Source organism: Heteronotia binoei, chromosome 11 (genome assembly GCF_032191835.1).
Source record: "Heteronotia binoei isolate CCM8104 ecotype False Entrance Well chromosome 11, APGP_CSIRO_Hbin_v1, whole genome shotgun sequence".
Taxonomy (NCBI): domain Eukaryota; kingdom Metazoa; phylum Chordata; class Lepidosauria; order Squamata; family Gekkonidae; genus Heteronotia; species Heteronotia binoei.
In genome coordinates, this window is record NC_083233.1 from 23,047,059 (window position 1) to 23,070,219 (window position 23,161).

Genomic DNA, 23,161 nt, shown 5'->3' on the forward strand with positions numbered 1-23,161 from the left:
GGAGGCGCTGCTTAGGTATTTGAAACTCCTCTCGGAATCACCACGTCCTTTAAATTCTGTCCACGCTCAGAGGCACTTTTTTTGCCCGGGCCCCCGATCAAGTCCTGTTTCACGACTACGCATATGACAGATCTGCTACTTAAAAGCACCATTCGGATGACTCATGACTTGTACTCGTATTCATAGAGCCCCGGCGCCTTTCCAAACCATCCCGCCTCCTCTCGCCTGCCGGGGAATTAGGGCGGCGACGTCTCGCGGTCTGGGCCTCTTTCCCCCCCCCTCTCAGCGGTTGCCATGGCGATCAACAATCAAGCGCTGCCACGCCCCCAGCGCCACGTCACGGGCCCTCGGGAGAGGAGGCGGGCGCTTGGCGGCACTTCGCCGGGCGGAGGAGGAGGCGTGGCCTCGCGTGCCTCCCTCCGAGTCCCCCCCCCCGCCCAACGCTTGAACGTTCTGGGACGAACGCGCACGCGCGCAGGGTAAGGGAGGGCGGCCAGCTCCATGGAGGGGGAGGAGGAGGAGCCAGAGGGGCCGACGTCAGGCGCGGCGGAGACCCAGTCGTGCAGCACCCTCATCCGCCAGGAGCAGGAGGCCAAGCGCGAGCAGCACGCGCGGGTGCAGCAGAAGCGGCGCAGGGGCAGCAACATGCCAGGTGAGGGGCGCGGCTCTGTCCCCTGTTTTCCCCAGGGGGGGCGGGGCAGGGCTTTTTTTTTAGCTGGAGCTCCTTTGCATATTAGGCCACATACCCCTGAGGTAGCCAATCCTCCAAGAGCTTTCAGGGCGCTTCCTACAGGGCCTACTGTAAGCTCCAGGAGGATTGGCTACATGGGGGAGGGTGCGGCCTAATATGCAAAGGAGTTCGTGCTACAAAAAAGCCCTGGGGCGGGGAATAATCCCCTCGCGGGCACGTGATGTCATCCGATTCGCCTGCTGTGGGCTGGCAGGCAGCCCCGCCCCCAAGGCCTTGCTCTCCTCCCTTTAAAAATAAACCCGCCCGCTTAGTTAATAGCGGCACGCTGCGTAGGTATGTCTGCTGGAAAATAGGGCGCGTCCGTGTAAGTGTGCGTAGGAATGCAGGATACAGCCCCCCTGTAAATCCTTACTTGGAAGAAAGTTCTGTTTCATGCAATTGAAATTGGCGTTCCCCCCTCCCAGTATTTTCTTTTTTGCTCTGATCAAGCTGATTACTGACATACCTTGTCAGTTTGCATCCTTCGCAAGGGTTCTTTACAACAGAGTTTGAGTCCCGGTGCACCTTTAAGACCCAACAAGTTTAAACTTTGGATATAAGCTTCCTTTTGCATTTACACCTTTTCAGAAATGTAATAATAAACGAAATAATAGTAAACTTGAATAAATTTTCGTTGGTCTTAAAGAGTCCACTGGACTCACACTTTGTCCTGTTGTTTCAAATCAACAGGGCTGCCCACTTGAAGCGTGACATGATAGAGGTTTACAAGATTATGCTTGGGATAGAGAAAGAAGTCCTTTTCTCCCTTTCTCACAATACAAGAGCTTGTGGGCACTCAATGAAATTGCTGAGCAGTCAGGGTAGAATAGATAAAAGGAAGTACTTCACCGGCAAGGTGATTAACTCGTGGAATTCAGTGCCGCAGGAGGTGGCAGCGGCTACAAGCATAGACAGCTTCAAGAGTCCCCTATGGATAAGCATATGGAGCAGAGGTCCATCAGTGGCTGTTAGCCACAGCGTATTATTGGAACTCTCTGTCTGGGGCAGTGATGGTCTGTATACTTGGTGCTTTGGGAGAGGGCACAGTGGGAGGGCCAGGGCCGGCACTAAGGGTTCTGCCACTGGAAGCAGACCTCCGTGCTGCGCCCCCCTCCAGCTCTTTTCTTTCATGTGCGCTTAGCGCATGTGCCACAATGGCATCACTAAATGTGACGTCATATAAGGGTGACTAGAGAATGGCAGGCGGAACATGAGAGTGCTGCCACGCTGCTGCTTTCCCCCTGAACTAGGGGCCGAGCAGCGCCTTCATGGAAAGGTGCCACTTTCAACCTGAAGGAAAGGCACCCCTTGGCCACTTTCAACCTGAAAGAGCTGGGTGCTCTTTGGAGACTTTCAAGGAAGCCTCCGCAGAGTGTAGGGGAGTAAGGGGACGCCTTGTAGCGCCCCCAGGCGAGGTAGCACCCAAGGCTACCTCCTACCCCGTCTACTCCCACACGCCGGCCCTGGGGAGGGCTTCTAGTGTCCTCGCCCCACTGATGGACCTCCTGATGGCACCTGGGTTTTTTTGGCCACTGTGTGACACAGAGTATTGGGCTGGATGGGCCTTTGGCCTGATCCAACATGGCTTCTCTTATGTTCTTCAAGGCATCTTTTCCACTTTCTGATGAAGATAAAAGGACTCAGAACTCTAGTCCTTGTGTCTGATGAAGGGAGCATTGACCCTTGGAAACTCATCCCCTTGTTTTTGAAGGTGCTGCTGCATTTGAATCTAACTGTTCCCAGTAATGGCACTTTCTTCTGAGTATGCAAGTAGAGGATCAGGCTGCACTTCATTAATCACCACTAATTTTTAAATAATTAACTTTTTGATATGGTGAGGATAGGTTACATGCACACAAGTACATCCTTTACTCCAGGACTCCAATACTGGCATAATGCATATTTTCATTAAATAAATTGGCCGCCCTAAGCACTTGGTTCTGATTATTCTATGAAGTATTTTGGTTTTTTCTCCCCGCTGGGGACTCCAGAGCAAAGAACAAAAACATAGTTTGGACAAACAAACCAATTATGATATGGGATATTAAAACCAAAGGCGGCTGCTTAAGCAGAGCCTGCCTGTTCCATCTCCACAGCGGTGCTGATGTGGCCTTTTATGCCAAGGCAAAGCTGAATGAAGTGGTGGAAAGGACACTTTGTTGCCAGGTTTTTGGGGAGGGAATTTGGGCTGTAGGCCTGCTACTACTTTCCTCAGTCATGTTGTTATTCTGCCTTTCCTCTGAGGAACTCAGGGCACATATACAGTATGTCACAGAAGTGAGTACACCCCCTCACATTTTGTAAATATTTAAGTATATCTTTTCATGTGACAACACTGAAGAAATGTCACTTGGCTACAATGTAAAGTGGTGAGTCTACAGCTTGTATAACAGTGTAAATGTGCTGTCACCTCAAACAGCCCCAGACCATGAGATTCCCACCACCATGTTCGACTGTAGGCAAGACACACTTGTCTTTGTACTCCTCACCTGGTTGCTGCCACACACGCTTGACACCATCTGAACCAAATAAGTTTATCTTGGTCTCATCGGACCATAGGACATGGTTCCAGAAATCCATGTGCTTAGTCTGCTCGTCTGCAGCAAACCATTTGCAGCTTTCTTGTGCATCATCTTTAGAAGAGGCTTCCTTCTGGGACGACAACCCTGCAGACCAATTTGATGCAGCGTGCGCTGACAGGCTGACCCCCCAACCCCTTCAACCTCTGTAGCAATGTCATGGTCTAGGGCTGCATGAGTTCTGCCGGCACTGGGGAGCTACAGTTCATTGAGGGAACCATGAATGCCAACATCTACTGTGACATACTGAAGCAGAGCATGATCCCCTCCCTTTGGAGACTGGGCTGCAAGGCAGTATTCCAACATGATAACGACCCCAAACACACCTCCAAAACGACCACTGCCTTGCTAAAGAAGCTGAGGGTAAAGGTGATGGATTGGCCAAGCATGTCTCTAGACCTAAACCCTGTTGAGCATCTGTGGGGCATCCTGAAACAGAAAGTGGAGGTGCACAAGGTCTCTAATATCCACCAGCTATGGACATCGTCATGGAGGAGTGGAAGAGAACTCCAGTGGCAACCTGTGAAGCTCTGGTGAACTCTATGCCCAAGAGGGTTAAAGGCAGTGCTGGAAAATAATGGTGGCCACACAAAATATTGACACTTTGGGCCCCATTTGGACATTATCACTTAGGGGTGTACTCACTTTTGTTGCCAGCAGTTTAGACATTAATGGCTGTGTGTTGCGTAATTTTGAGGGAACAGCACATTTACACTGTTATACAAGCTGTAGACTCACTACTTTACATTGTAGCCAAGTGTCATTTCTTCAGTGTTGTCACATGAAAAGATATACTTAAATATTTACAAAATGTGAGGGGGGTGTACTCACTTCTGCGACATACTGTATATAATTCTCCCTTTCCCTATTTATATATTCATTTATCTGCTATCTTTCTCAGAGGGTACTGAAAGCAGTTTACATTGTTCTTTTCCCCTCAGTTTTGTTCTCACAACAACCCTGTAAGGGAGGTTAAACTGAGAGAATAACTGGCCCATTGTCACCCAGTGAGCTTCCATGCTGGAGTGGGGATTCAAACCTGGGCCTCCCAGATTCTAGTCGGACATAATCGCTACACAACACGGGCTGTTCATTTTCCTCAGCAACCACACTGCGATGTAGGTCAGGTTGAAAATCGAGGGAAGATTTGAATCCCCAGTCCTTTCAAGAGTTCCAACCACACTACCACACTGGTGGTCTTGTCAGGGAGCAATATGTGTACATTGTCTGATGCGTGCTTCAGAAATGCTTTTATTTAAATCGGACTTGTGCATTTACTTTATTTATACCCTGCTTTTCTGCTCAGTCTTTATTTACTTATTTATTTATTTTTATTTATTCCGGGATTTATATCCCGCCCTTCCCACGAGTGGCTCAGGGCGGCTTACAACAGACAACAAAACAGTCGGGACCCAAAGTGGCTTAGTTCAGTCTCCTCTCCATTTTATTCTCACAACAACCCTGAGAGGTAGGCTAGGCTGAGAAGAAGAAGAAGATATTGGATTTATATCCCGCTCTCCATTCTGAATCTCAGAGTCACAGAGCAGCTCACAATCTCCTTTACCTTCCTCCCCCACAACAAACACCCTGTAAGGTAGGTGGGGCTGAGAAAACTCTCACAGAAGCTGTCCTTTCAAGCACAACCTCTGCCAGAGCTATGGCTGACCCAAGGCCATTCCGGCAGCTGCAAATGGAGGAGTGGGGAATCAAACCCGGTTCTCCCAGATAAGAGTCTGTGCACTTAACCCAGCATGGCAGAATGGAGATTCAAGCCTGGATCCTAGTCCAACACTTTATTAACCACCCTGTAGAACAGAAAAATTAAGATAAATCAGCAGCACATTGTGGAAGTCTCTGGCACAAAGATGCCATGCTGGCCCACACTTTGAAAGGCTCAGTGAATTGGTCTTTTGTTGACACCAGAAAGCTAAATGGAATCTCTGGGTTTAGAGGCAGGGTCCGTCTGAATACCAGTTGCCTGTGGCTATTGCCACCATGCTTTGTCTGTGCCTTTCTGAAAAGATCTGGTTAGCCTTTGTAGGAAATAGGATGTTGAACTAGAATAGGCTGTGAGGCTCACCTGAGAGGACTATGTTTATATTCTTTACAACTCTGAGGGTAGGTCAGTATCATCCCACATTGCAGAGAGGGGGCTGGGAGTGAGTGGCTTGCTGAAGAGCCACTGCAGCGTAGTGATTAAGAGTATTGGCCGAGGGTCTGGGAGGCCCGGTTCCAAAGGTTGTGAGGATAAAATGGAGGAGAGGAGAGTGGGCCCCCTTGCCCAGTTGATCTGGGGGTTTGGGCTGAGTTGTCATCAGTATGCTGACACTCAGCTCTATCTGTTGATGGACAGACAGCCGGACTCTGCCTCAGATAGGTGTGAGGAGCTGTGCCAGGATGGCTACAGCAGCATCAGCTGAAATTAAACCCAACGAAGACGGAGGCCCTGTACCTGAGTCATGGGTGTCTGGGATCTATTGGCAGCAAGAGTGAGGAGGGACTCTGGATCCCTCACTTTCTATGGCGACCCAGGTCAACATGGTTGCCAGATCAGCTTTTTACAATCTTCGCCTTTTTTACCATCAGGCCATTGGTTCCTATTTCACCCTTCAGGACTTAGCTACAGTTATTCACGCAGTGGTCATTTCCAGACAGGATTACTGTAAATCGTTTTGTGTGGGGCTACCCTTGAACCTGGCTCACTAGTGGACATCCTGATGGCATCTGATTTATGGCCACTGTGTGACGCAGAGTGTTGCCCTGGATGGGCCATTGGCCTGATCCAACATGACTTCTCTTACATTCTTATGTTAAATAAAACTATAAACTAAAGCGTTGTTTACCAAGAGAATCCTTAAGGCACTTGACAAGGAACACCGAGTTATGTTTTTTAACTTTCCAGGCAAGCAGTTTTGATAGTTGGGGACACTTTCTTAATTAGCTGTTCAATTCTTTGTACTACTTTTACATCCTTTAGCAAAAAAATAGACTGAAATAAAAATATAACAGGTATTGCATTCCCCCTTGAGCCACATATTCTCCTTTTGAATATATGGAAAGGTTTTAAAATTCATGATTCACTAAAAGAATTAATTATGTTGATGCTGACAGCAGCCAAATGTACCACGTACCATGGTGGAAGGCAGTTGAGCCGCCACACTTGACAACTTGACAAATTAAGCTTTGGCAGTATTTTGTTTTAGATAAATTGGTTGATACTATTGTTACAGTTAAAAAATCTGGACCACATTCATTATTAGATAAATGGTTGCCCCGTGGCGCAGAGTGGTTAAGCTGTAGTACTGCAGTCCGAGCTCTCTGCTCACGACCTGAGTTTGATCCTGGTGGAAGCTGGATTCAGGTAGCTGGCTCAAGGTTGACTCAGCCTTCCATTCTTCTGAGGTCACTAAAATGAATACCCAGCTTGCTGGGGGGGGGGGGGGAATGTAGATGACTGTGGAAGGCAATGGCAAACCACCCCATAAAATGTCTGCCGTGAAAATGCCATGATGCGACGTCACCCCAGAGTCGGAAACAACTGGTGCTTGCACAGGAGACTACCTTTACCATTTTACTTCTTGAATTATGTGTTGGACAAGGAGTTTGCGTCTGGCCGTGATGTGCATTTACATAATACTGTATTATCATTATTGGCCTTTCATTAATTGTCAATACTTGGTTGCTTATTGTTTTTTCTGTACACTGTGTGTGTTAATTCTGTAACTATTTATTTTTCAATAAAACTATTGAACTGGGAGAAAAACTATAAACTAACTATAAATCAGCTTTGACTTGATGATAAAAAAAAAGATGTGAGGGTGGACATGTCGAAAGAGTTCATCAAGAGTTGGTTTCCCCAGCTGTTATTAGCCAAAGTGGAATTAATATAACATTTAGCGCAAGATAAACATATGCAGTAGGAAGATACGGAGGTGTGACCAGGGGTGGAATTCTAGCAGGAGCGCCTTTACATATTAGGCCACACACCCCTGATGTAGCCAATCCTCCAAGAGCTTACAAGGCTCTTTTTTTGTACGCTCTTGGAGAATTGGCTACAGCAGGGGTGTGTGGCCTAATATGCAAAGGAACTCCTGCTAGAATTCCACCCCTGGGTGTGGCAGAGATAGAGGCAAGATATTAGCGCTTGTATTGAGAGAGGAATTTCAGGTCTTTGTTGAGACTTTAGAAAGGGTGGTAAATAGTTTTGAACTTACTAATGATTTCTAAATCAGTTTTCCTGCTAGTGCAGATATCTTCCATTCAATTGGTAGATGGAAGAGCAGATAGGGAGTGATTAAAGAGCAGCAGTCTCAGATATAAATGATGTTTAGTTGGCTTATCTTGCAACTAATGGAGATGATCCAACTATCCTCCAAGTAGCCTTGCTCCAACTTAAGGGGCCCTTCCTCTAAAAAAGAGTCACTTAAGAAGAAGAAGACTGCAGATTTATACCCCACCCTTCTCTCTGAATCAGAGACTCAGAGCGGCTTACAGTCTCCTATATCTTCTCCCCCCACAACAGACACCCTATGAGGGGCCGAGAGAACCCTCACAGAAGCTGCCCTTTCAAGGACAATTCCTGAGATAGCTATGACTGACCCAAGGCCATTCCAGCTGCTGTAGCTGGAGGAAGGCTTCAAATTTGTGCCCAAAGGAAATGTGGGGTATAAATATTGTAATAAATGATAATCTATTACCACCAGCATAGTTTTAACATCTCTGCTTGCCTCTTTGCACCGATGCACAGTAAAGAAGATCAGCGATGAAGCACTGGACCTGGCCGAATACACAAAGAACCAGGCCTGGTGGCGCAAGCTGTTTGGACCTAGCTCCGGTTCGAGCAAGGAAAAGTACAACGTAGCTACCCAGCTGGCTATAGGAGGCGTCACAGGATGGTAAGTAGCGACAGGGCAGATTGGCAGGACTTGGGGGTGGGGAGTTCAGCCAGCGCCTCTGAGTGTCATAGATTCCATTTGTCAATATGGAACTTTTTTTTCAAGGCGTCTGGATGGTGAGCATTGTTTTTTATTTTAGTTGTACATTTACAATCCACTTTTCTCACATGGACTCTGAAGCGGCTTATACATAGTGAGTCAGTGCAGTCAGCAATGGCAGCAATGTTGGACATTCAGTAACTAATGCTTTAGGACAGGGGTGGCCAAACTGTAGCTCTTTCACACATATTGTATGCAGGGTTCTCTCTAAGCTGAGTTAGCGTGAGCTAGCTCACAGATTTTTAGCCTCCAGCTCACAGATTTTTATCTTAGCTCAGGAAGGATGACCCCAGAGCACACTAATTTATGCAGTAGCTCACAACTTTAATGCTTGTAGCTCACAAAGTAGAATTTTTGCTCACAGGACTCTGCAGCTTAGAGGGAACATCGATTGTGTGGCTCTTGAAGCCCCCAATACCCTGTCAGCTGGCTTGGAGAAGGCATCTGTCTCTTTGAATCCCTTCTCCAAGCCAAGTCCTCCCTCCCTCCCTTCCTTGTGGTTCTCAAACATCTGATGTTCATTTTATGTGGCTCGTGCATTAAGCGAGTTTGGCTGCCCCTGCTTTAGGATATTAGAAGTCTGGAACCACCAGAGAGGGGCAGAAGCATAGCATAAGTATTTAATTCAACACGACACATTAAGCGATACAGAAATTACATGATAGGATCCTGCTTCTAGTACACTGTATGCAGCAGTAAAGACCACAAATCCTAATCATTTATCCAGGTAAGTCTGTGAAGCCGTTTTGTGCGGTACAGCCTTATTGCCTGCGCAGAAGAACGCTTTTGAATAGTTCACCTTTGCATAGTTTGCGGAAGGCCAGGCGAGTGAGAGCTTTCCTGAGCTCCTCAGGCAGGCTATTCCACATGGTGGGAGCCACAACATAAGAGAAGCCATGTTGGATCAGGCCAATGGCCCCTCCAGTCCAACACTTTGTGTCACACAGTGGCCAAAGAACCCAGGTGCCATCAGGAGGTCCACCAGTGGGGCCAGGACACTAGAAGCTCTCCCACTGTGCCCCTCCCAAGCACCAAGAATACAGAGCATCACTGCCCCAGACAGAGAGTTCCAACAATACGCTGTGGCTAATAGCCACTGATGGACCTCCATATGCTTATCCATTCCACTCTTGAAGCTGTTTATGCTTGTAGCTGCCACCACCTCATGTGGCAGTGAATTCCACGTGTTAATCACCAAAATTAATATGTAATCAACAGAGAAGCACATTGTTGAGTTTGCCTATGTGCAGAAACTCCTGGTGACATCAATGGAGTTGTCGTGGTGGAGTATAAGGAGAGAGAGTCCCATAAATAGGAGTGGCCAAGACCAAGAAGAAGAAGATGATGATGATATTGGATTTATATCTTGCCCTATACTCTGAATCTCAGAGTCTCAGAGCAATCGCCTTTACCTCCCCCCCTGCCCAACAGACACCCTGTGAGATAGGTGGGGCTGAGAGAGCTCTTACAGCAGCTGCCCTTTCAAGGACAACTCCTGCCAGAGCTATGGCTGACCCAAGGCCATTCCAGCAGTTGCAAGTGAAGGAGTGGGGAACCAAACCTGGTTCTCCCAGATAAGAGTCCTCACACTTAGCCACTACTACACCAAAATGGCTTTATATGTCATTTCCAATATCTTAAACTGAACTCAGTAGCAAATGGATAACTAGTGGAGGGTCTGCAGATTGGGAGTAGGATGCATGCTGTGTCCAGCTCGTGGTAACAGTTGAGCTGTGGTATTCTGAACCTGCAGTCTCCTTGTTTGATTTCCAGGTGCACTGGCTTCATCTTTCAGAAGGTTGGGAAACTGGCTGCAACTGCCGTGGGTGGTGGCTTCTTCCTGCTTCAGGTTGGTATCACCTTCTCGGGGCTTGGGTGCGGCCGGCAACGGTGGCGGGTTCTGGGCTCTCTGAGGGCAGCCAGATACCAGCTGTCATGAGTGGTGGTTGTGTTTTCACTCCAGTGACTATTTCATAGGCTGTTGCTAACCAGTTTGGGCAGCGTCTGCAAGGCGGCCCCAGCCTGGGCCTCATTCTTCTTTGGGGGTTGCCTGTAGAGCAGATTAAAGCTTGAGCACTCTGTGTTTTTGAAGTGTGCAACATCTTGGGTAAAAGGGTTGTAGCTCAGTGATAGAGTGCATCGTTGACATGCAAAAGAGAGCAGGTACAATCCCTGGCATTTCCAGCTTAAAAGGATCCCTTCCCAAGTATTTATTGATGATTATTTGTCTTAAGATACTAGCATTCTGCTCTGCTGTGTAATAATCAGAAATAATCAAATAATAAAAGCCTAACTATATACAGTACATATACACAGGGGTGGAATTCTAGCAGGAACTCCTTTGCATATTAGGCCACACACCCCTGATGTAGCCAATCCTCCAAGAGTTTACAAGGCTCTTTTTTGTAAGCTCTGGGAGGAATGGCTACATCAGGGGTGTGTGGCCTAATATCCAAAGGAGCTCCTGCTAGAATTCCACCCCTGTGTATACATATGTAATGTTTTTTAAACGTTGGTTTTTATTGTCCTTTTAATTGTTTGCCACTTTTAGGAGCCATAATTGGGCAAGAAGGGAGAATACAAGTGATTAATCCCAGAAACAGCATGTAATTAGCCACTAAATCTATGGCCTAAATGCAGCAGTAACAGGACAACATAGCTAAAGCCAGCTTCAAGTCTGAGAGAATTAAAAAAGAGTCTTGAAAGAATAACAGCATTTTCTGGCACCGGAAGGAATGCAGACTGGGTGCCAGGCGAGCCACTTTGGGGCACTCAGAGCTGGGCAGCTGATGACGACCACATTTGGTGGCTAGGGCTGAAGAAGACCTGTGAGATCCTGGAGAGATGCTGCCAGCTGTCTAAGTTAGGTGCCAGACCGATTCCCCACTAGCCTTATGCCACTCTCACAATCCTCGTTTTCATGGGGCTTCCTTCGGATCTCACACTATCCGTCCCGGGGCTGCAACTCACTTCACCTGTTTCCCACAGCAAACAGGAACTGGTTTTTAGAGGATCTTGTTTGCTGCATAAAAGAGGCGGGGCGAGTTGCAGCCCCAGGGCAGATAGTGTGAAATCCAACCGAAGCCCCACGAAGAAGTGAGAGCGGCATAAGGCTAGTGGGGAATCGGTCCCAGTCTGACTTGGTAACTTCATATGCTCATCTGTCTTTGGAAATGGCTGCATCAGCCCACCAGTTTGTATGGAACGCATTTCTGAGTCTCATTCCTCTGTTCTGCCTTTTGTTGTCGGGTGCTACCACTCTGGGATTTTAAAGGCTGTGTAACAAATCCCTACTCTACTTAGACTCCAGGCCAAAACATTTTTTTTACCCGGGTTTTAATCTAGGAGTTGATTTCTTTAATTATTTTTACAATCTGCTCCTAGCTGGAAGACTGTTAAAAGCATCATTTGGGTAGCAGCAGTCCCATATAGAATTACTCCAGTTATAAGCCTATTGATCGGGCGTAGACTAGTGCAGCACTTCGTCAAATTGTGTTACAAATGTTCTGGATTTTTAAATTTTTTAAATTAATTTTTTTTAACTTTATTTTGTGAGTGAATTCGAGCAGGGTTCTGATGAGCTGACATATAAATTGATGCTACAGCCAATACCTTCCAGTGTTTGGAGCAGCTGCTGCTGGTGAGGGTGGGGGGGCTTTATCTGTTGGCCTCAGCCTAGAGCAGATCTGTTAAAGGCATGGAGCATGCTCTCCTCATTTCACACTGCTGCATGTAGTACAAGCTCTATAGTTGCCCGTGCAGTTGACACAGCATCAACGATTATGCTTGATCCCTAAGAGCAAAACTAACCTTTGCACTGCTCTTCAGGATCCCGCTCCTAGGAACAGCACCCCTGTTTTAAGCTCAGCCTACAGGCAGACACAAAACTCCCTTTGTTAGAAGACTGACCACACCATATATCTCAGAGGTGGCCAAACTTGCTTAAGGTAAGAGCCACATAGAAGAAGTGTCAGCTGTTTGTGAGCCACAAGACATGAACATCAAATATTTGAGGGAGGGAAGGAAGGAAAATAGATGAGGGAGAGATGAAAAGAAAGCAACTTTAACTTTAAATTTATTCTCCAAGCCATTGGCTGGCTTGGCTTGGAGAAGTGATTTAAAGAGGCGAACTCCTTCTCCAAGCCAGCTGATGGGGCAGTGGGGTCTTTGAGAGCCACACAATATCTGTGAATGAGCCACATGTGGCTCCTGAGCCACAGTTTGGCCACCCCTGATATATCTCTTGGGGTCTTCCTAATGTCCCTTCATGTTTAGATTATCCCTCCTAGAAAGGTAGACTGTCTCCTGAGTAGCCAACCATTGGTCAAGTTCTTGGTCTCCTGATTCAGTGTCTTTCATTTGCTGGTTCCTTCTGTGTTGTGGCCTGTTGATTTTTTTCTTGAGTATATTTTATCCTGCCCTGCCCTTCAAGAAGATCAGAGAAGCGTATATAGTTCTCTGTCTTCACAAGTACCTTTGAAGCAGGTTAGGCAGATGGCGACTGGCCAAAGGTCACCCAAGAACCTTTATGGGATTTGAACCTGAGTTTCCCAGACACTTAAACTAGCTCTGCAGTGACCTCTCTTGGTTTTGCGTGAGCTGCTGTGAAACCACTGGCAGGCGGGAGTGAGCCGGCGCATCAGGAAGGCCCAGAGTCGTGCAGGGCTTTTCATCCGCTCTTCTCTTGACCCAGATTGCGAACCACACAGGATACATCAAAGTCGACTGGCAGATGGTGGAGCGGGACGTGAGCAAAGCCAAGGAGCAGCTGAAGTTCCACGGCACCACCACCAACCAGCTGGCACCAGAGGTCAAGTCCCAAGTAGATGAGGTGAGCCCATCAAAGTCCCTGGCCCTCGCCTGGGGGAAACCATTGGGCATGCCAGTGATCGCTGTGGGGAGAAGCACAGAAGCTGCTGGGTGGATTGAAGGACCCTTGAACAGGAAGAGAAGTTGTCGGCCACTTCAAGGAAGCCGTGAACTTGTGATGTGGCATAAAGGCTTGGGCTGGTGTTTTAGAACTGGCCTGTGCAGCTTCAGAGTTGTCAAATGGAGCATAGGCCACTGGTCACTTATGGAGGGCCAGCAGGGGCACTGTAGTTTTCCTTTGCTTTCTGCCTGCTTGGGACTGGGAGAGCCAGGGAATTGTCAAATCCAAGAGAAGTCCTTGTTCAGGACTGCCGCAGGTCTTTCCTTGGCAAGAAACCCACCACACACACGCATTTTATCCTGCCTTTTATTAATTGAACTCACAAATTCTCTTAATTTATCCTTGGAAAAACCCTGTGAAGTAGGTTAGGCTGGGGCCGAATTACTGGCCTGTGGTCATTCTCTGAACTTGGTGACTGAGGGAAGATTTGAACCCAAGTCTTGCTGGGTCTGGTTTGACAGTCTTCACCACTACGCCATGTTGACTTTCTTCTTCCCTGCCGGTCATCCTTAATTAGGCAGATAAGCAAATTAGGGTTTGGTTTGGTTCAGTGGACCGTTGAACTACTTCGGGGCATCTGTCCAACATTGTTGGGTGTCAGCACCGGCCATATTTGTCTAGTTCATCCTTGCCCAAATTGTCATGCTGGGGAGAGCCAGTTTGGTGTAGTGGTTAAGTGCGCTGACTCTCATCTGGGATTCTCCACTCCTGCAGCTGCTGAAATGGCCTTGGGTCAGCCATAGCTCTTGCAGAGTTGTCCTTGAAAGGGCAACTTCTTTGAGAGCTCTCTCAGCCCCATCTGCCTCACAGGGTGTCTGTTATGGAGGAGGAGGAAGGTAAAGGAGACTGTGAGCCACTCTGAGATTCAGAGTGAAGGGTGGGATATAAATCTAATATCTTTTCTATTTGTGTCTACACTTTGCTTTTCTCCTCACTGGGGAGCCAAAGCAGTGTTCGGCATTGTTCTCCCTTCCTCCATTTTATGCTCTCAGCAACAACCCAGTGAGGTAGGGCCGGGAGAGCGAGAGTGTGTGGCCCAAAGCTACACAGCCTGCTCCCGTATTAGAAGAGGGATCTAAGCTCGTGTCTCCCAGATCCCAGCCTAACTACTACACCGTACTAGTTAACGGATGCCTTTCCTTGTTCCTTCAAGGGGATGCTGCATTTTGTCATGGCTGAATTTTTATTGTGGAAACCGCAAGAGCCTGAGCATCTCCCATCTGAGCCAGTTTGGTGTAGCGCTTAAGTGTGCGGACTCTTATCTGGGAGAACCAGGTTTGAGTCCCCACTCCTCCACTGGCAGCTGCTGGAATGGCCTTGGGTCAGCCAGAGCTCTCACAAATCTGTCCTTGAAAGGGCAGCTTCTGGAAGAACTCTCTCAGCCCCTCCCACCTGACAGGGTGTCTGCTGTGGTGGAGGGGGGGAAGGTAATGGAGATTGTGACCACTCCGAAATTGATAGGGTGGGATACAAATCCAATATCATCATCTTTCTTTCTTCTTTCTTTCTGTCCAGGTGATCTCTTTTCTGAAGAAGAACGTTATCCTGACGGGTGGGTTTGTCGGAGGGTTTCTTCTCGGCATGGCCTCATAGGAGACACCTGGATCTGGAAACTCCCTGCACTGCTGTCTCCCGCTCTGTAGCCGCTGGACCACTCCATCGGCAGACCTGGAACGTTGCTCCTCCAGACCTCCACTTTGTACGTGAATCATGGGCTCCAGAAATGTTGCCATGGTCTCCTGTGCTCCTCCCATTTTTATTTGACGCGCTGGAGATTGGCTGGGGGAGGTGGGCTTGGCTGCTGCAGGGCTGAGTTCTGTACCCCCTTCCTCTTGCAAGCTCTGTAGAATTCCCCCTTCATTTAATTTTTTTTCAACCGGATGACCTAGGCAAAGGGGCTATAACCCCATTGCCGGGACAGAAGCTCCCCCCTCTCCTTGTCTGCACCAACTTGGCTATTTTGTGTTCCCTCTTGAGTAGCCGTGGTACAGCCTCTGCTTCCAGCTGGGAAGATCATAAAGGCTCCGACTTGGCACAGCGCGGAGAGGCTGTGCCAGGGCATGTCCCAAAATAACTGGTGCCTAGGACTGGCGTGTCCTACGTTGGGCATGCTCTTTCTCAAGCCCTGGCTTTGCTAGGACACCGTATACAAACCTATCCTCTCTGGCATCTCCTGGGCTGTTATTTATATACTTTTTGCTGAAGCTGCAGAGCTGGAACTTCATGTGGAAACTCCGCCTGGCACGTGGGAACCTCTGCCAAGGAAACCCTGCACGACTTCAGAATTTCATTGTTCCAAGGAAATGCTTCTTGTATGCTTCACTGTCACCGGCCTGTAGTATGGATAGTTCAAGCTAGACTTCGATTTGAATGGCTGGAACCAGCAAGCTCTTTGGGAGCATCTCGGTTCTTTCGCTAGGTAGCCGCTGTTGCTGCAGTTATGCATTGTGCTGCCAGAGCTTCATCTTGTGAGGATCTCCAGCTGGCTATCTGGAATGTGCAGGTAGCGGGAGCTTGGAGAATCTGGGTCTTCTCAGGTTATAAGCAACAGTTGCAGTGATGGGGAGCAGTGTGTGTTGAGCTGCTGGATCCTCTTCTTGTATGGAGCTCCAGTTGCGAGAATCTGGGTCTGCTCAGCGGTAGCTGTTGCAGTGATGGGGAGCGGTGGTGCGTGTTGTTTGGCTGGAACCTCTTCTCACGTGGAGCTCTAGCTACCTGGGGTGTGCAGAGAGCGGGAGCTCTGTAGGATCTGTTGTTGCTTTAGGTGGCAGTCTGTTGAGGGAGGTGGGAAGAGATGTAACCAGTGCTCCCTCTAAGTTGTGGGGTCTTGCGGGCAAAAATTCTACTTTGTGAGCTACTGGCATTAAAGTGGTGAGTTACTGCATGAATTAGTTTGCTCTGGGGCCATCCTTCCTGAGCTAAGACAAAAATGTGTGAGCGGGAGGCCCAAAAGCTGTGAGCTAGCTCACATTAACTCAGCTTAGAGGTGACATTGGAGAGCCAGTTTGGTGTAGTGGTTAAGTGTGCGGACTCTTATCTGGGAGAATCAGATTTGATTCCCCCAATCCTCCACTTTCTGCTGCTGGAATGGCCTTGGGTCAGCCATAGCTCTTGCAGAGCTGTCCTTGAAAGGGTAGCTTCTGTCAGAGCTTTCTCAGCCCCACCCACCTCACAGGGTTTGATTCCCCACTCCTCTTGCAGCTGTTGGAATGGCCTTGGGTCAGCCATAGCTCTGGCAGAGGTTGTCCTTGAAAGGGCAGCTGCTTTGAGAGCCCTCTCAGCTCCACCCACCTCACAGAGTGTCTGTTGTGGAGGGAGAAGATATAGGAGATTGTAAGCTGCTCAGAGAGAAGGGCGGGGTATAAATCTGCAGTTGTCTTCTTCTACTCTTGAAGCCCAAAAGAGCAATTGCTGGGCTATGCTGAAGGAAACGCATCTGCTGCTTCATTAATTGCCTGTTGGGTAGTCATCCTTGCAGAAAGCTGTTGGGGCTTTTGCTTCTGTCCTTCCCACTCTTCCATCTGCGTGAGAAGTCTGCTTCTGCAAAAGCATTTGGCTAAACCCTGGCATAGATTAGTAGCAAAGAGATTGTCCTACAGAACCAGAAATCCCCTGCGTCAATCAGAGACTCATCCTTCAAGGTTCACCCAACAATAACACTGATCTGCCTGGCAAGGTGGCTGTAAATACTGCCCATGAGGCTCTTGGAATCCTTTGAGACTGCTACATCAATACTGAGTATGATTCATTCATTACAAAAGGCAGGGAGCTAGTCCTGTCTGTGCCTTCGAATAGAAACGGACAGACTGGGAGGGGCTGTGGTTCGGTGGGAGAGCATCCACTCAGCATGCCGAAGGTCCCAGTTTTGATCCTTGGCATCTCCAGTTAAAAGATCTGGCAGTAGGTGATGTGAAGGACCACTGCCTGAGACGTTGGAGAGCCACTGCCATTCTGAGCAGACGTTACTGACTGATTGGCCAAGGGTCTGATTCGATATAAGACAGTTTCCTGGGGTAACCCCGGGGAACTGAGCCTGCCTGTTCAAGCCGTTCTTGTTGCAAACCCTGCATGCTCCCAACAACCACAACACTGTGGGGTGTTTGGGCCTCTGATCAGAGGCAAGGGACAAAAAAAACGGGCACATTCTAGGAGAAACATCCAATCTCTGCTCCTTCCTTGGCCCTGTGCTCTTCCCCCAACTGTGTTTGCCTTGGTGAAAAGTTGCTGTTCAGAGGGTTTGGGGCAACTTTTTGTTGCATTTGCAAAGCAGTAGGAATGCTCAGCCTCGGTTCAGGAAGCTGCTACCAGCCCAGTCTCCCAGCACTCAAGCAGAAGGGTCCATGTGGGCTAACTAAAGATCGGTCTCATTAGGGACTTCGGTTTTAACTGAATGTTTGGCTCACAGCCTTTCTCTTTGCCCCATGAACCAGCAGTCAGAGTTCAAGGATGAGAACCCTGAGGGCTGCTGCTGCCCCTGCCTCCTGTTAGCCATTTTCTGTGCCAAAACAGCATGGGAGGGAAGTCATTTCCCTGTTTTGCTGCTTCACAGAGCAGAGCAGCATGGAGCAGCACCAACAGGGAAATAACTCCCCCTCCTGCACTGTTTTACTGCAGAAAATGGGGGGAGGGGGAGGCAGGAGGCCTACCTCCCCCTGAGGTGGCATTCTGAGCCTGAATGGGCTCTGCATTACTTTTTAAAGGCAGTTCTCGGTTTGGAAACCTGGAGCCAGCCGTGACACCTGCTTAAATTGAGCTGGGATCCTGGTCAGGGCATATCTAGCATCAGTTGCCTAGAATTCCACTGCATGGTCTCCTGGCCATTTTGCTCTGCTGCCTGCCTTACTGCTGGTTGTGTCAGACTTGTGATAGTGGCGGCCATTTTCCTCATTTGGCAGCCATTGTGATTGCCTCAGAAAGTGAGATCACCTGGACAAAAAGCCGCAGGTAATCCATGTTGAACTGTAAGAACCAGTGTGCTGTAGAGTGGTTAGGTTAGGGAGACCAGGGTTCGAATCCCAGCACAACCTGAAACTTCTTGAATGACCTTAAGCCAATAATTCTCTTTCTTAGCCTAACCTAACTCACAGACAGATTTTATGTGAGGATAGAAGGAGGCAGTGTGAGAACCATATATGCTTCCCTGAGCTCCCTGGAGGAAGGGTTGGAGGGAAAATAAAATAAACAGACATTATAACAAATACAAAAATGAATGACAGGTCACCATGTTTTATGAGGCCTACTAAAATGTCACAGAGGAGTTGGCAAGTTTTTGAGTCCACCAGGACTCTTCTTCAGGTTGCTTTTTGTGCCAGACTTTAGGGGGAAACAAATCTGATGAAGACTGTTTCTGAGTAATAGAGAGGAAGCTTTGCTGGTAGCAATTTTGGGGGTTTTGCTTTTTAAGAACACCCCTCCCCCTTTCAAATACAAACAGAGTAAGGAGCCCAGTGCCCTTAATTGAAACGGGGTGGAAATTGGGCAGATTAGGATTAAACCTTCCCTGCACAGAGAAGTCCTGAGGTAAATCCAAGTTGCACAAGCTTGCAGATTGCCTTTTCTAGACCAAAGAAATGGGTGTATCTTGAGCCCACCTTTGGCTGAGCCCAGAGATCTTTCTCTTTTTTTTGCACCTAGCAGAGTTAGTTTAGTTGCCTTCTTCACAGCAGAGCAGTATTTCTCTAGCAGGACTGGTTCCATCTTTTTTCTCTCTTGTTTTGTGGAAGAGCACCTCATTTCGTTGCTCTCTTTTTGTTGAGAACAATGACAATAAATCTATCTATCTATCATTGGGTCCCCCCGCCCCCCCCCTTGTCATCCGATCCGGTAAAAATCTAGTTCCCCAGCCGCTTGTAATGGCCTCTGATTCCTCTTGATGATGTCCAGGGAGTGCTTTTTAACTTTTGGATTCAACCTTGGGAGAAGGGGCCTTCCTGCATTCTTTGTCCCATCTGAGTGGAACAAAACCAGCCTCTCCCTGTGCATCCCAGTGGTCCCTTTTAAATGCAGTTAAGGAAGTAATGTGTACAAATCTAGCCTGTAGTTGAGCTCACGGGCCTCCCTATCAATGCTCGCTCTAAGCTGTGGAGTCTTGTGAGCAAAAATTCTACTTTGTGAGCTACTGCATCGATTAGTTTGCTCTGGAGCCATTTTTCTTGAGCGAAGACAAAAACGTGTGAGTTGGAGGCTAAAAAAATATGAGCTACTTCACACTAACTCAGCGTAGAGAGAACACTGCTGCCTATATATCATTGCGATTTTTGATTGTGTGGCAACATCCTGTGTTCATGCATGTCTTAAGTGTGACGGGTGAATGTTACCCTGAAGTGCAGCAGAAATGGCGTTTTGCCTGATCCAAAGCCCTACGTATAGCGCTGGTCTATTTTGGGACTGGCAAAGCATAATTTTTCACCAGGTTCTTAAACTTTAAAGGCATTTCCGTTCCCTGGATAAAATGTTTCCTTAGCTCATTAGCTAACAGGATCTGCTGCAAGAGGTGAGCTCTTCCTCACCCCCATTTTGCCAAGTTAAAAAAACTTCAAACACCCCCCCCCCCTGCATTGCCGAGGGAACTGTGCTACATGTGAGTGTATAAGAGGGCCACGAGAAGCTGGTCCCCCCCCCCCCCCGGCTACGTTGCTTTGGACAGAGAAACAAGCAAGCTCCCTGCAGGCATAGCTCTGCACAAGAGGCTGCCACCCTCAGTCCATCCCAGGTTCACTAATCTCATTTACCCAAAAAATCTTTGTCGGGATTTAGTGAGAGGCTGAAAATAGCCACTGGGTCAGTAGCCACAAGGGGGAGCTGTGACAAACTCTCCGGAGTCCCCTTTGGAAAACAGGAAAGGTTATGTGAAGTGTGAGGATTTAAAGTGCTGTCAAGTTGTGGCTTCGATGACCTTACTGGAATTTTCAAGGCAACAGACCTTCCGCGGTGGTTGGCTATGGCGACCCTGGAATCCCCTGGTGGTCTCCCATCCGAGGACTGACAAGGGCCCACCCTCCTCAGCTTCTGAGATCCGACAAGATGGGGCTCACCTGGCCCATGAGGATCTCCTGGTAAAAGAACAAACGGGCTGTCTTCTCTCCCCCTGCAAAGACCAAGGCTTTGGAAAGCATGGTCCCAAAGGGAAATACAAGAAATGAAGGGAGGGAGGGAGGGTGCCAGACCCGTTAGTTCCACCAAAAAAACCCTGGGTTTAGAAATGCATAAAGGTTTTTGACATGTTTTTATATGATATTTAAATGTCTGTTTGAAGTGCAAGTTTAAAATAAACTGTCATTGCTGTATTTCTGGTTGTCACGTTGCTGGCTTACTCCTGGTATTCGGCATGATTAAGCCCGACAGGAGCACGACACGAGGCCTGGTCACACTGCACAAATGACTAGTGGCAGTTATCTGGTCTGGTAACTTGAGAACGCATGTTGTTTATTTCTAGTTGGATTCCCTATTTGGTTAAAGAGATATCATCCGTTTATCTCTATGAGAGCCAGTTTGGTGTAGCAGTTAAGTGTGCAGACTCTTATCTGGGAGAACCGAGTTAGATTCCCAACTCCTCCACTTGCAGCTGCTGGAATGGCCTTGGGTCAGCCATAGCTCTGGCAGAGGTTGTCCTTGAAAGGGCAGCTGCTGTGAGAGCCCTCTCAGCCCCACCCACCTCACAGGGTGTCTGTTGTGGGGGAGGAAGATAAAGGAGATTGTGAGGCGCTCTGAGATGCTGAGATTCGGAGTGGAGGGCGGGATATAAATCCAATATCTTCTTTCTTCTTCTTCATGATTTTTCTCCTTCAGTTTGTCCACAGGCTATTTTTTCCTAGTCTCGCACCCAGCAGAAACTCCTCTTCCTTACTTGCAGCCATTCATAGCCTTCTTTCTTACACCCTCCTTCCCAATCTTTCTGATCGCATAACCCAATACAGCCTAGTTTGGTATGGCCTTCCGTGTTGCTGGCCTACCTCTCTTGGCTGCCTGAATTGCTCCTGCTGTCAGATGCCTTTTTGCCATAGTGCTGCGGAAACCTGGAACTAAAACAGTAGTCTTCTTTCCAGACCAGGGACTGCACGGCGAGCACATGAACCAGAGATACAACCCCCATTGGCATCAAGGCTGGCCTACCAAGATGACTGGGAACAGGAGAAACAAAACTGGGTACCAAAAGGTATACTCTACTGAGGAAGAAGCAGAAAGCTCAGAGCCAGGGGAAAGGAATCCTTGCCACCACAAAGCGACCCTCTTCTGCTGCGGCCTCCTTGTGTGCACATGAACAAACACAGAAAAGTGTTGCCAAAAAACAGAAAAGCGGGAACTGCTGCAGCCCTGTACATGCACACTATTCATTTATATCCCATTCAGTGTGGGCCCAAAAGCATCTTGCGTCATCCTCTGGTCCTCTACTTTATCCACATGATGAATCAATTTGGTCGGTTAGGTTAAGAGCTTCCATGGCAGAGTGGAGATTCAAACCTGGATCTCCCAGATCCTAGTCCAACTCTAACCACTCCACCAGACTGGCTCTCCAACAGGAGTAAATCCTTCCGAAAGGCAGCCCCCCACACACACACAGGTGGCAATAGTGGGAACAGGATCCAGCAAGTGGAGCTCTTCCAGCAGGGGTGGCCAAACTTGCTTAATGTAAGAGCCACAAAGAATAAATGTCAGATGTTTGAGAACCTCAAGGTGAGAAGGAAACAAATAGATTGGAGGAGGGACATGGAAAGAAAGCAACTTTAAATTCATTTGCCAAGCTGCCAGCTAACTTGGTTTGGAACAGTGATTTAAAGAGACAAATGCCATCTCCAAGCCAGCCAATGGGAAAGTGGGGGCTTGAGAATCACACAATTTGTGTGAAAGAGCCACATGTGGCTCTTGATCTGCCATTTGGCCACCCCTGCTCTGCAGCCTCCGAGTGTCCCAATCCATGGGTAGAAGGCCACCACCCTGTATCACCCGCAGGACTTTACTCTTGCTTCTTTCCTTTTGCAGGGCCTTGTGCCCATGGCCCCCCATGCTGAAGCTAAGCTGAGCTGAAATGAAATTAAGACATTCTTTCCTCTGTTTATCCCAGCCTCCATTTCCCCTTGTCGTCTTGTACTCTATAAACCAGCAGGCATATTGATTTTAAATAACAAGAATAGATGCAGGGTATGGAGAAAAACTCCCAAGGAAGAAAATGTAATAGGGCTGTGTTAACACTAAGCTTCTCTTTCACTTCGAGAGGCTTTTTGCTAAACTGAGTCAGACCGCCAAGCCCAGAATTTGCTACTCTTACTGGCAGTGGCTTTCCAATATGTATCGTTTTGTGCCAGAGCGACAGAGGTCTGTGTTACTGGCAAGTTTTGGAGCTCCTGGATCCAGGCCTTTGCACTGGGCAGCGTGCCAACTCAAAGCTTACATTCATCTATTTCAGCTGCTGCAGCTTGTGGGCTTTCCTAATGGATCTCTCAGAACAGTGGTTTTCGAATGTTCTGATCCCTAAGAACTTCTGTGTTAATGGGTCAGAAGAAAGAAGAAAAAAGAAGATATTGAATTTATATCCCTCCCTATACTCTGAATCTCAGAAAAAGATGGTATTGGATTTATATCCCACCCTATACTCTGAATCTCAGAGCAGTCACAGTCTCCTTTACCTCCGCCTCCCCCCCCCCCCGTAACAGACACCTTGTGAGGTGGGTGGAGCCAAGAGAGCTCTTACAGCAGCTGCCCTTTCAAGGACAACTCCCACGAGAGCTATGGCTGACCCAAGGCCATTCCAGCAGCTGCAAGTGGAAGAGAGGGGAATCAAACCCGGTTCTTCCAGATAAGAGTCCACACACTTAACCACTGCACCATACTGGCTCTCAAACTGGCCCTGATGCAGGATCCCGGTATAATTTGAGGCGGCTACTGTAATCAGCCACGTACCCTAGAATGTGTTATCACATTCTTGGGACTG

At 48.1% G+C, this 23,161-nt stretch overlaps 1 protein-coding gene across 1 annotated transcript; it reads left to right on the plus strand.

Annotated features, from left to right (window-relative positions):
• Positions 1-518: 518 nt before the first annotated feature.
• FUNDC2 (FUN14 domain containing 2) lies at positions 519-14,970 on the plus strand. The gene is made up of 5 exons (XM_060249438.1): positions 519-652; positions 8,057-8,204; positions 10,077-10,152; positions 12,997-13,134; positions 14,749-14,970. The coding sequence occupies exons 1-5, from the start codon at positions 646-648 to the stop codon at positions 14,824-14,826; spliced, it is 447 nt and encodes a 148-aa protein (XP_060105421.1). The 5' UTR covers positions 519-645; the 3' UTR covers positions 14,827-14,970.
• The last annotated feature ends 8,191 nt before the right edge of the window (positions 14,971-23,161 follow it).

Coding starts and splice junctions, on each gene's coding strand:
- FUNDC2 (XM_060249438.1), top strand. Junction 8,205..10,076: donor ATAGGAGGCGTCACAGGATG/GTAAGTAGCGAC, acceptor TTTGATTTCCAG/GTGCACTGGCTTCATCTTTC. Junction 13,135..14,748: donor TCAAGTCCCAAGTAGATGAG/GTGAGCCCATCA, acceptor CTTTCTGTCCAG/GTGATCTCTTTTCTGAAGAA.